The 13,204-nt window shown below is 37.4% G+C and overlaps 1 protein-coding gene across 1 annotated transcript in view; it reads right to left on the bottom strand.

Annotated features, from left to right (window-relative positions):
* The window catches only part of WDR49 (WD repeat domain 49), a 136,621-nt gene that overhangs the window by 25,037 nt on the left and 98,380 nt on the right, over nt 1–13,204 (bottom strand). Inside the window, exon 14 of the mRNA XM_027875780.1 lies at nt 4,029–4,201. Coding sequence (XP_027731581.1) covers nt 4,029–4,201 — 173 coding nt within the window. The remainder of the gene's footprint in view (nt 1–4,028; nt 4,202–13,204) is intronic.

The raw sequence follows: 13,204 nt of genomic DNA, 5'->3' as shown, positions 1-13,204 counted from the left end.
AAAATAAAAAGCTTTCACTTCTTTCTTCATCTTTCCTTCTTGAATACTTTTCTTCCTGTCATTATTTAACATCCTTTTCATTTGATTCAATTTGATTAGCACTTTTTTTAGGTGAAGTTAGGTGGCTCAATGAATAGAGCACCAGGCCTGGAGTCAGGAAGACCTGAGTTCAAATCCAACCTCAGACACTTACAAATTGTGTCACCCTGGGCAAGTCATGTAACACTGCTTGCCTTAGTTGGCTCATCTATAAAATGAGCTGGAGAAGGAAATGGCAAACCACTCCAGTATCTCTGCCAAGAAAATCCCAAATTGGGTCACTGAGAATTGGAGATGACTGAAATGACTAAACAACAGGTACTTTTTAAGTACCTACTGTGTGCTAACCCTTCTTACATGCTGGGGATATAAAGCTACCTGAAATGACAATAGTCCTTGCTTTTATGGAAATAACATTTCTTTCTATAGTTTCTCTTGACTTTTTCTTTTCTCTTTTTCCTTTTTTTATGGCTTAATATTTTACCATACATGTTTCAAGTCATTCTTTCTAAAAACCTTTCTCATATTTCTTTTTTATTTTATGTTTTCTGAGTGGTATAAGAGCTGACAAGGTTCTCCCCTTGAATTAACAGCCTTGATTCAATAAAATTTGAACATTTCTCAGAATCAGATTTTCTTAGTAGTGATGTCTAGTAACTTCCTTAGTACTGGATTCTAGGCAATGAAAGATGTTATAGAGTTGATAATTTCATTGAACTCTTAAGTTTTATAAATAAGCTTCCTGGTCACATTTCAGAAAATTATGACAGATGTACTAGAGGTTCCAATAACGTGTCTTAGTCATTTGTGATCTCTTTTGCTTCAATTTTTTTTCAAGATTTTGTAAAAGAATATTATCCCTTTGTGTACTGCAAATGCTTACCTTTTCTCTTTTAGCAAGATAAACAATATTAAAAATAGGAATTTATATTTTACAAAAGAAAATATGTTAAAGATTTTATTATCTTAACATATCAATTGATATGAATTAAAGAAAGCCATTGTATAAGGGATTAAGTGACAAATGTTATATTAAAAGATTTCATCAGATAGCATGCTGATGAAGATTAGGTTCTAAGCGGGAAAATGTTATCAGCATATTTTTGGGGGGTAAATAGGTAGGGGTAGGGTTCTCATTATTTCCAGCTAAAATTGGTGCTATAGATGGGTAAATGTAGCATTCAATCAAGAAACAAATCTCTATTAAGTGCCTATTATATGCCAGACAAGGTGCTAGTTGTTGGGGGTACAAAGTCAAAAATTGAACCACCCTTTCCCTTAAAGTGCTTATATTCTAAAGAGTGAAACATCATGTGTGTATATAAGTATATTCATGCTATATAAAAAATGCAAAGCAATTTGAGGAAGGAAATAGTCAAATATAGTACATTCAAAGAGGGGTCAAGCACAAGCTTAGGCAAGTCATTTAACTTCTGGGTGCGTCAATTAACTGACTAAGATTCTAAGTTACAGATCAGATACCAGTGTACATTGGAAGAAGGAATTTGCCCACTGGGAATTCCCTATACCAAAGAGAAGAAAATTGTCGAAGGTATGGCACCATTGGTGGGGACCATTTACAATTTGTGCCTTCTCACTCACTCTCTTTAAACTGTCTGGGTTCAAACTTCTGACCTCCACATTCAACTAAAACAGCTCTCTTCCAAGCCATCAATGATCTCTTCATTGCCAAGTCTTATGATCTTTTCTCAGTGCTTATCTCTCTTGACCTCTCTGCAGGCTATGACAGTGTCCATCATACTCTTCTCCTTGATACTCCCTTCTCACTAGGTTTCTGTATCACTGCTCTCTTACTTTGCCTTCAACCTGTCTGACCAATCCTTCTTAGTCTGCTTGGCTGGATCCTCAACCAATTTGCCCTTGATAACCAGGGGTATGTCCCTAAAGTTCTCTCCTGGATCCTCTTCTCTTCTTCCTCTATACAATTTTTGCTTGATGACTTCATCAGCTCTTATTGATTCAATTATTATTTCTATGCAAATGACTCTCAGATCACCTATTTCCCAGTCCCTTAGGCTCATAATCCAGATTTCATCTATGACTGCTCACTCTCCCTCACCCCATATAGCCAATCCTTTGCTAAGTCCTATTGATTCTTCCTTTGCAGCACTTCTCTCTCTCTCTCTCTCTCTCTCTCTCTCTCTCACACACACACACACACACACATATGCACACGCACACATACACACACACACACACACACCCCTATCTCCTCTGATGCTTTTGTCATCCTGTAGCATGACTTTTTTCCCACCTGCTTAAACTATTAGAATAGTATTTTCGGTTGATCTCACTGCCTCAACATCCCCCTACTTGCATACATCCTCCACTTAGCCATCTGATAGCTGATCTTCCTCAAGTGGATGTCTGACCATGTCACACACCCCCATTCAACAAATTCCAATGGCTTCTTATTGTCCCCAGGACCAAATATAAAGTTCCTTATTTGGCTTTGAAAATTCTTTTTAACCTGGCTCCTGGCTCCCTTTCCGGTCTCCAAACATCTTATTTCCCTCTATGTACTCTGTGATCTAGTGATGCTGGATTTTTTGTTCTTCCCACAAGACTCTTCATTTCCCAATTTACTTGCATTTTCACTAGTTGTCCTGGAATTTTCACTTTCAACTTCTCTGGCAGGCAACTCTGGAATTGTTTCATCGCAGGCATATCTTGTTTTATTGAGCTTTGCTTTATTGAGCTTCTCTGATATCGATTTTTTTTTAACAAATTGAAGGTTTGTGGCAAATCTGCACTGACAAGTCTATCAGAGCCTTTGCCCCCAACAGTATGTGCTCACATCATGTCTCTGTGTCACATGTTGGTAATTCTAACAATATTTCAAATTTTCCCATTATTATATCTGTTACGGTTGTCCATGATTAATGATCTTTGATCTTACTGTTGTAATTGTTTTGGGGCTCCATGAACCATGACCACATAAGACAGTGAACATAGTTGACAAATGTTGTATGTCTTCTGACTGCTTCACCAACCCAGCCATTCCCCCATATCTCTCCTTGTCTTCAGGCCTCCCTATTCCCTGAGACACAGTAATATTGAAATTAGGCCAATTAGTAACTCTACAATGGCTTCTAAGTGTTCAGGTGAAAGGAATAGTCAATTGATGGGGCAAACTTCACTGTTGTCTTATTTTAAGCAATTTCTACAGCCACCCCAAACTTCAGCAACTGCCACCCTGATCAACATCGAGGCAATATCTTCCACCAGCAAAAAGATTATGACTTGCTGAAGGCTCCAATGATGGTTAGCATTTTTTAGCAACAAAGTATTATTTTTAATTAAGGTATGTACATTTTTAGACATAATGCTATTTCACTAGGCTGCAATATAGAGTAAACATAACTTTTATATGAACTGGGAAACCAAAAAATTCATGTGACATTTTATTGCGATATTCACTTTATTGCAGGGGGGAATAGAACTGAACCCATAATATCTCCAAGGCATATCTGTACCTCTCTCCACCACCTGACTTTCCTGGCTTTCTTCAAGTCCTAGCTAGAATCCTACCTTTGGCAAGAGGCCTTTTCTGTCCCCCTCCCTCCTTTTAATGCCAAAAATTCAACTTCTGAGTGAGAAAAGGAATCTCACTATAAACTTTCTGTTAGGGGAAATTACCTAATTTGAAGCAAGTAGCAATGGGTAAAAGAGGGAGGAAAAGGGAAGATGCCCTATGTGTTTGTGGACAAGGCCTAGTGCTGTTTAGGAATTTACTAAACCAATCTAGCCTCAGAATATGTGTAAATCCATTTCCTCAGTGAGTCCCACTAGGGAAATAAAGCTGCATCTAATGCCTGCATAGAATTCTGTCCATCTTACCGTTTCTCCCAAAGGATGGCATCCATAGGGCAGGAAGTGTATGTGCTAATGCTTCCTTTCTTGACCTGTAATATACATCAATAGGCCTGTTGTAGAAAACAGTTGATCAAATCCAAAAAATGACTTACGTGCTGCTTGCATCGCCTTCATCTTTCATATCAAACCCAGTTTGTTCTGTGGAGGCCAAAAAAGGTCCTTCCTCAGGCAGTAAAGCAATTGCCCTTGGGACATCTTCAACTGCTGGAAGTTCTACATCTCTTTGAGGAAGGGGGACGTTATTTTTAATTCGCCAGTGTTCCATCTGAAAGGATGAAGAAATTAGCTTGAACTGTGAAAATCAAGTTGCTATTCTTGATGTAAAAAATAAATTCTTCCAAGCAACATGTGCACTTACACACGTAAAAAAGCTTTAAAGGGGGGGGTGGGGCAACATTGATTTTCTGCAGCTGCTTTCTCTCCATCCTACCTACAAAGTGGTAAATCCATCTTGAAAACCCATTTCAGATATTGATGTTTTTTTTTAATTTATGAATAGTTTTCACAGGCTCTGATCATATTTCTTTTAAAAAACCAATTGTTGTGTTGATGTCTTTTGTCTTTACATTACACTCATTTCTTGAGAAAAGAAATGTTCCTCCTTCCGTCCCACATTGAGCCCATCTTTGTGATGTTGAAAAATAATTAAGTAAAAACATCCAGTAGTTACACCAATTGATGATGTAGCCAACATTCTGCCCTAGTTGTCCCTGACCTCTCTGCTACTGAGGAGGGAGGACTATTTTGTTATATGTTCTATAGAACCTTCACTGATTTTTTTGATTACTCAGTTTCCTTTTGGTGATCTTTCACTTTACATTATTACATGTATTGTGTAGTATTCTTCAGTTTCTGCTTATTTCATTCTGTGCTAACCTTGCACATCCTCCATGTTTCTCTGGATGCCTCAAATTTACCATTTCTGACTGCACAGTAATATCTTACTACTTTAAGATATAGCTAGGGACTGGTCTTGTGGTTTCATTGGCATAGGAAACTCCCTCTAATAATACTGATTAGCACCTTCTCTGCAACTTATTGTCTTAGATGGGTGCCTAAGGTGCTGACAATTTCAATGATTTGCCCAGGATCACTCCACCCTGCCTAGATGTATCCAAGGCAGGATTTGAACCTCTATCTTCCCATCTCTGAAGCCAACTCTCTATCCAATGTGGTTCATTGCCTCCCAACTTTGATACACCATTGTTTTGGTTTTTCAGACATCCCTCAATTGATGGGCATATACTTTGTTGTTCATATCTCTTAATAGTAATATTTATTTAGAAAAAATTCATAACTGAAAAAATAAAATGATTAAGAATCTTAATATGGGATCCACATCATAGACTCCAATCATGTATGCATGGCAACTTATAATGAAGCCTAATACTAAAGGCCATCTCCACTTTGTGAGGGGTGTCCTTCAGGGTTTCCCATGGTTATTTGCTTTTTGACTATTACAGGGTTTCTAGTTTTCCCAGATATTATTCAAGCTGGTGCTCATTCCATCTCACTTGAAGAAAAAAAAAATCACATTACCTTTTGGCAGTTGTCTTAATTATATTTAAGCTAGTGGATAAACCATCCTTATTTCTCTGACTTTAAACACTAATGAGATCATTAACCAGTGCCAGACAATCTGGGCTGTCATTTTCATAAACTGCTTTTCATGCACATGTAGGAAAGCTCATGGCTATTTGTTCACACAGACATTATAAAGACAATAATTTGCAACAAATGATTGAGATAGACTGTTACCTCCAAGCAACTCCACCTAAGGGGTTTTACTCCTCCCCCCACCTGCCACACACATATGTGCACCCCTGTGCACAAACTTAATTACATAAGAGACCACAAAGAATTTCAGGATTGAGAAAAATGGAGTCTTCAGAAATCCTAAAAATCAGCAATCCCTAAAAGCGAAATGAACTGGCTTTCAGTTCTTCCAGATACTTCATCACAGTTTCTAGAAGGGTAGATCCCCTGATATAATTCTGAAAGTGTGTAGTTAGGCACTCAGAAATTTAAAAAGCTCTACAAGGACTTTTTAACACTAAGCCATAGAGGCTTGGGATAGAAACTTTTCTCCTAGTAAGTGGGAGAAAGAAGAGTTAAAAACAAAAACAATGCTTGTGGGTTCAACTTATTTGACTGTCCTATGTTTTAAAAGGACTTGGCCCATGGAGGCAAAATTTTTCCTTCGGTGTGGAAAGCCCAACATAGCCAAGATGTTAAGAACAAATAAACTGTACTTCTGGAGAGAAAAGTTCCTAATGGTTTTCTTCTGTTTCTATGTTGGATGCATGAAGGTCTTGACTCCCTAAAGAATCTGAAACTTAAGCCTTTGGACCTCCCTATAAACTAAAAGAGAGTTCTGCAGGCATATGCCCAGGCAAAGCCATGTTTGATAGTAACCAGATCCAACCATGGGATCAGTGAGACACTCTTTTATGGTGACCATGTGAAACTAGCAGAGATTAAACCTCACAGAGATTACATGACACATCTATATACTAGGGAGAAACTACATGCATTGCAAACAGGAATTAAACTGTTTTCTATTAAAAAAAAAAATACTACAAACCACACAAGACCAGAAGGGAACAGGCCAAGGGGGATCCCCACATAAGCCATCAATGGCCCTGTAACTACAGATGTATGAATTATGCCTCCATGAGTGTCTTTGGTTTTATGTGTTCACAATGTGTGTGCTTACATTAATGTGTTGTGGACATGTGTGCCTCACATGGTATCCCTCCACACATGTTCCTTGATCATAAATATATTTCCTATTGTACTTTATTCCACACGTGTTCCACAAGTGAGTTCGCCCTTCTCATTGATGATGTATTTGTGAGCAAATATATCCCATGTTTGTGAAGGGAGTATTATATTGCTACCTTTTTTAATGTTACTGCATTAAATGTCTTTGATTTAGCAACATCAGAGATGTGAGGCCCTGAGGTAGTGTTCATCGAAACTATGTTTCATGTATTTTTTCACTTTTAACAAAGTATCTTTCTTTTTTCTTCTTCAAAATAACAAATAGTTTCCAAGTGAAATATCACTCCATACTATTCCAAAGGAGATTGGAGTCTTTGTATTTACATCACAGTTCATTTTCTTTATGAAATGATTCAAATTTCATCTGAAAACTGTTTCTTTATGTGCATCTGTTATCAGTTTTTATTTTTAGAGTTCTCTTTCTACAACTATTAGGGATCAAAATGTTCACCTTGAGGAACAGTAATATCTTATATACTTTAATAATTAATATAAATCTTTTCTTTTACACAAAATAGCTTTCTTATATAGCCTCTTTATCACTAAATTGTTCCACATGAAAAGGAATTACCTTTGAACTAGCAGAATGTTATTACCTCTAATGCAGGGAGTATCAAGACTTTTATATTAGTATCCTTAATGCCTAGTACAAGGTTTGAATTATAGAAAGTGCTTCATAAATACTTATTACTTAATTGATTGAACTAAGAGTGTCCTCTGGATGAGTAGTAAAAAGAAACGCATTAGTCAAAATTCATAGGCTATGTTTTTATAGTGAATGTGGATTTCTTGTGTATATTGAACCCAGAGTAGCTTTTGTGGGAAGATCCACATGTAAGCTAAATACAAATTGTCTTGAACCAAAGAATAATATTCTATTTCAATGCTTGGCCAAATTGGATACAATTTATGATTTGGGCTTGACTGAAGGAAATATTGACAGTAAGTTTCTCTCCTGTGGATTTTGATCACATTGGTGCTACACAATGGTAATTGGTGGATGTGAAGAAATAGTTACCAAAGGAAGAATTGTAAACTGTTTAAAATACATATGAAAGAATGCTCCAAATAATAAGAAATGCAAATCAAAACAACCCTAAGGTTTCATCTCACACTGAGCAAATTGTCAAAAATGACAAAAGATAGAATAGTTATTATTGATGGGGCTATGGAAAGAGGCACACTAATGCACTGTTGTGAATTTGCACAGCATTTCTGGAAAGAAATTTGGAATCATGCAAAGAAAGTGGCTAAAAATGCTTATACCCTTTGACTTGGAGATTCCACTGTTAGTAATGAAGTCAATGACAAAAAGAAAAGCCCCTTATGCACTATGTAGCTGTAATAGTACTTTGGAGGTAGCAAAGAATTGGAAATAAAGTAGATGTCTATTGAATAGGGAGTGAAGAGAGAATTATGAGGTGTGAATGTAATGAAATATTACTGTGCTGTAAAAAGTGACAAACACGACAAATACAGAACAGCATGGAAAGACTTCCATGAACCCCACTTGGTACAACACCTGACACAAAGTAGGAGCTTTAATAAATGCTCATTAACTGCCTTTACAGACTGATCGCAAGTGATGCAAAAGGCAGTAAGAAAAGGAAAGGAAAGGAAAGGAAAGGAAAGGAAAGGAAAGAACACAAGTGCAGACTAAAATAATGAAAATGGAAAGAATAGTCACAAAAGAATTGAAAAGGAATGTTGCAAAATAACTAAGAACAAATATGCCCCAGAGAAGAGCTATAAGAAGACTTCTTCCACCACACAACCACTCAGACTCCTTTGCAGAGATGGCAGGTTCACAGCTATGGAACACTGTGTATGATGTCAGATTTTTAAAGTATTGATTTTATTGATTTTTTCCCCTCTTCTTTTTTCAAAAATAATTCTTTGTCTAAGATATAACTCTCTGGGAGGGATAAAGAAGGAAATCAAATTGCTGGAGGGGAGGAATAAAATATACTAATAAAAATTTATTATAAAAAAAGAAAAATAGGATACCCATGAATTGAGGAATTGCTAAACAAATTGGGTCAAGATAATATAGAATGTTCTGGTGCCATAAGAAATTATTAATACAAGGAATTCAGTAAAACATGGGAAGACTTGCATGAAAAAATATGGAGTGAAGAAAATAGCACCAATAGAATAATATATAATGTAAGAGAATAAAATATATAATACATATAATCATATTATAAGTTAATATTATATCATGTACAGCAATATAAGTGAAAAAAGAAACATGAAAAGACAATTGACTCAGAATAATTTTAATAACCAATCTTCTTCCCAGAAGAATGGGTATGAAATATACTTATATCTCTTTTCTCCAGGTAAAGAATGTTGAATATACTGTCTGACATGGTTCATATATTGATCCACTTTGCATAACTATTTTTCTTACTTACAAGGAATTAGGTGTTTGAGATGTGAATCTAGAAAATGACTATGGAATTTAAAAAAAGAAATCTATAAAACCTAAAAACACAATAGTAGAACTAACTGGTAATTATGATTATCATTCATTCAATCATTTATTCAGCAGTTATTACGCACCTACTATTTAATTTCATTAAATTCCATAACAACTTGTAAAGCACTTGAGTAACTACAAGGTATTAGCCAAAATGCTGATGATAGTGAGATTTCCCGAGTTTTAAGGAATTCAGTATTTAATGAGGGAGAGGAGAAGATATACACAAGTAACTGGGATACAAGTTAGAATGTGACCACGGCAAAGAGGGAAATTTGATGAAGAAAAAAGCCTGGTGACATGAGGAAAGGCTTTGTGGAAGAGGTGGTAGAGACTAAAGGAAAAGAAATATTTCAGCAAATGTCAAGGAGAAAGGAGAGGCCTTCAGGGCACAGAGGACATCCAGAGTCTATACAGGCCAGGATCAAGGAGCAACTATTGATCTGGGTGAAAGGGAATTGTATAAAGTCAGGCAGGAAGGGCTGGTGTGAGCTAAATTGCTCAATGACTTAGATGCAAGCCTAAGCAGTCTATATTTTATCATGGAGTCAATATGGAGAACTGAAAATCATTGAGTAGCACAGTGGAATGGTCAGACCAGAGGTGTCTTAAGGAGATTATTTTAGCAGTTATTTGAAAGATCAATTATCAAGCAGGCAAGCAAGTTAGCAGTCTGTTACAACAGTTTTGTAGAAGTGATGAGGGTCCAAATCAGGAAAGTGGAGAGGAGGGAATGGATGGACATGCAATGTATTACGTAGGTTGAATTGACAAGATTTGGCAATGGATTAGATTGGGGGCTGAGGAAAAAGGAAGAGCAGAAAAAGATTCCAAGGTTGTGGGTTTATGTGACTGTGATGGTAGTGGTGTCATTGACAAAAGGAAAAGGAGATTTAAGGGGGTATAAAATCAGTTCCATTAAGAATATGTTGAGTTTATCCTTTAACCTCATGAAGTGTGCAGTCTAGGAGAGGGCAAAAAATACACAAACACAAAAACATAATACAAAATAAAAGTTCATAAGAGTTGCTCCAAGGGCTCTGGTAAAAATCATAGAAGGCTTCATGGGGGAGGTAGCATTTATTTAGGATTTGAATAAGATGTGAGCAGGGGAGAGCATTCTGAACCTAGAGAACAGTGTGAGCAAAACAGCATAATGGTAAGATATTTGATTGAAAGGTGAGAAGGTTCACATTAGTGACATGGCAATTAATCCAGTTTGGATGGAATAGAGAGTATATGAGGTAGAGTGAGAAATCTGACAAATAGAATCAGAGAATCAGAGATTTAGACTTAGAAAGGATCTTATAGGCCTTCCCATCCAACCCTCCCTCATTTCGAAAATGAAAAAACAGAGATAAAGAGAGGTTAAGTGATTTGCCTAGGATCACCATTAACAAGTACCTGAGGCTGGATGTGAAGTCAGGTCTGCCATTGAGAGACAGGGAAACCCACGTGCTTTGGAAAACATGATGGCACTTGGACCACCAGCCCTGCTACCAACCAGCCGGGCCCCTGCTACAACCACTGTCCAGAAAAACAACCATTGCAGAACTAAGACTGGCCACCTACCATCTTCTCAATGACCACATTTACTGAGGATAGATAAAAGAAAGTACTCAACATAAAAGTACTTGGTGTTGTCAAGTGATTCAACACCAGAAATGACTCTAGTTCTATCAGTGGAGGTGACATTTAAGAAGATGCATTACTGCCTGCACCCCGGGGACCCTGAAGACTTGCTAGCTGACTTGAAGCTAAATCTCTCATGAGTGTTGTCTCTTCAGTTAGGATATGAGCTACTTGAAAGTAACAACTATTTTATTTTGGTGATTAAAGCTTCAGTTCTGAGCAGTATTTTGTGCATAGTGCTTAATAAATGGAGTTTAGTTGATTTACTCATTGCTGAGCCAAGTTCTGTAGCCACTATGCCATGCTGCCCAAGAATGAAGGCAAATTGGGAAAGAATAAATGAGAGAATGAGTGAGTTAATGAATGAATGAATGAATGAATGAAGTCTCATATGCCAGGTCAAAGAGTTTAATGGGTAACAGGGAGAAACAGATGGATTTTTGAGCATCAAAGAGATGTGATAGAGGATCTTGTGCCCCAGGAGGTCCAACCTGACAGTAACATGCATGATAGATACAGGGTGGTAAGTTTGAAGGACTACAGGAATATAGTTGATGATGCCCTAACCATCCTAGTGGTATTGGAAACAGAGGAGAAGAGTCAGTCAGCAAGCATATATGAGGCACTGAGACAGTGAGGCAGTAGAATTCACAAGGCAGGACACCCCCGATGCCTTTGATCATGAGTCCAACATTCTAGTTAATGGAGCAGGCCTGTAAAAAAGCACCTGTCTGCAGCAAACACAGCCAGAGAATCAATGCCCAAGACACAGAAGTAAAAACAAGCAAGATTCCAAAAGAGAATGGAAGAATCTCTTTTTAAGCCCCACCCCCCAGCCCAATATTTGGCAAATTGGCAGAGAAAGTAGTGTTTACTGTCTAGGCTGGAGTAAACTGAGAGGCAAGGAAGAAGAAAACTTATTTTCCACATTTCTGCCCCTCATTGTTAACTTGTCATTGTCTGCCAAATTTGTGTGCAGGGTAATTTCACTGAGATTTTATTGTTATGTAATTATAAAACCATAGCAATTAAATTCTAACCATCTCCTCAAGGACTTTTTATCAGAAATCTTAGTGCTATGGTAAGAGTACTGCATCAGCAGTCAGAGAACCTGGGTTTGAATCCTAGCTCTGCTCTTACGCCTTTGTCATCTTGGGTGTAGTATTTCATTTCTCTGGGACTCAGTATCCCCATCTGTAAAATGAAGGGGCTGGACTATCCATGGTTCTTAATCTGGCATCTGTTAACTTATTTTGTTAATATTTTGATACTTATTCCAACATAACTGGTTTCCTTATAACTACATATTTTACTTTATGTATTTAAAAACATTCTGAAAAGAGGTCCAGAGGCCTCCCCTAGACTGCCAAAGCAATCCACTACAACAAAGGTTAAGAACCCCTGGAGTCAGATGGTCTCAAGGGATCCTTGAGGCACAGAATCCTCTGACTATATAGGGCTAAGCAAAATCTTGGATAGCCATTTCCTTCTCAGCTTCATGATTATAACTCACTTGTAATCCTTGCCTTCAAGAGTTGCAAATCTCAGAGCAACCCAATGAGTATTAATTAATATTTCCATGCTGCAGAGAAGCTTGCAGCATGGAGTCGGGGATAGAGAATTTGCCTCAGAGTGAGGGTGATCATCTTCAAGTTTTGCCACTGAAATATACTAGCTGTGTGACCTTAGAATAGTCACCTGATTTTGAAAGAAATGATTGTTAATAACTTGGGGAGTTGTTAACTTCCTAATAATTTGGGGAGATTCAGAGTCCTCCCCCTTTTTTCTATTTTCAAGACCTCTAACCTCCTCAATAACCCTTACAAAGAATCTCTAGTCTAGTCTAGGTAAATTTCATTCAATCAAGCTTGGGTGGAGACAGATCCTTTTGTCTACACTGCTGAAGGCTGAGGGTGGTCTGGGTATAGAGATAGTCTCCCTAACCAAGAGTGACATTATATTACTTTCAGCACCTCTTTGAAGTAAACCGACTTCTCTTTGTGAAGTCCACCTCTAATTAAACTGTTAACCAATTAGAGTTGATTGCTGTTTGATGGAACACCTCTTGTCCAAAGGCAGAGAAACCTTAAAAAGTAACCATGCAGTCTCTTTGATGGAACAAGAGAATAAAGAGCCTTTTTTGTCAGTCACATGCTGGCCATGATTGATGAAATTGATTATCATTTCCCCAAAAACTATCTCTTGAAATTATTTTAAACACTACAACCTTGGTACCCCAGCTAACTCTCTAAGACCAGATGTTTCAGATGAGTTGCCTGCAAAGGTGGAATTTCCTTGCACCAAGGAAATCACAAGTCCAGACAAAAGAGAGAGAGAGAGAGAGAGAGAGAGAGAGAGAGAGAGAGAGAG

This window comes from Vombatus ursinus, unplaced genomic scaffold (genome assembly GCF_900497805.2).
Source record: "Vombatus ursinus unplaced genomic scaffold, bare-nosed wombat genome assembly UNPS02014810.1, whole genome shotgun sequence".
In the NCBI taxonomy this organism is placed as follows: Eukaryota; Metazoa; Chordata; class Mammalia; order Diprotodontia; family Vombatidae; genus Vombatus; species Vombatus ursinus.
The sequence above is the reverse complement of the archived record's forward strand: the minus strand, read 5'-3'. Positions and strand labels throughout refer to the sequence as shown.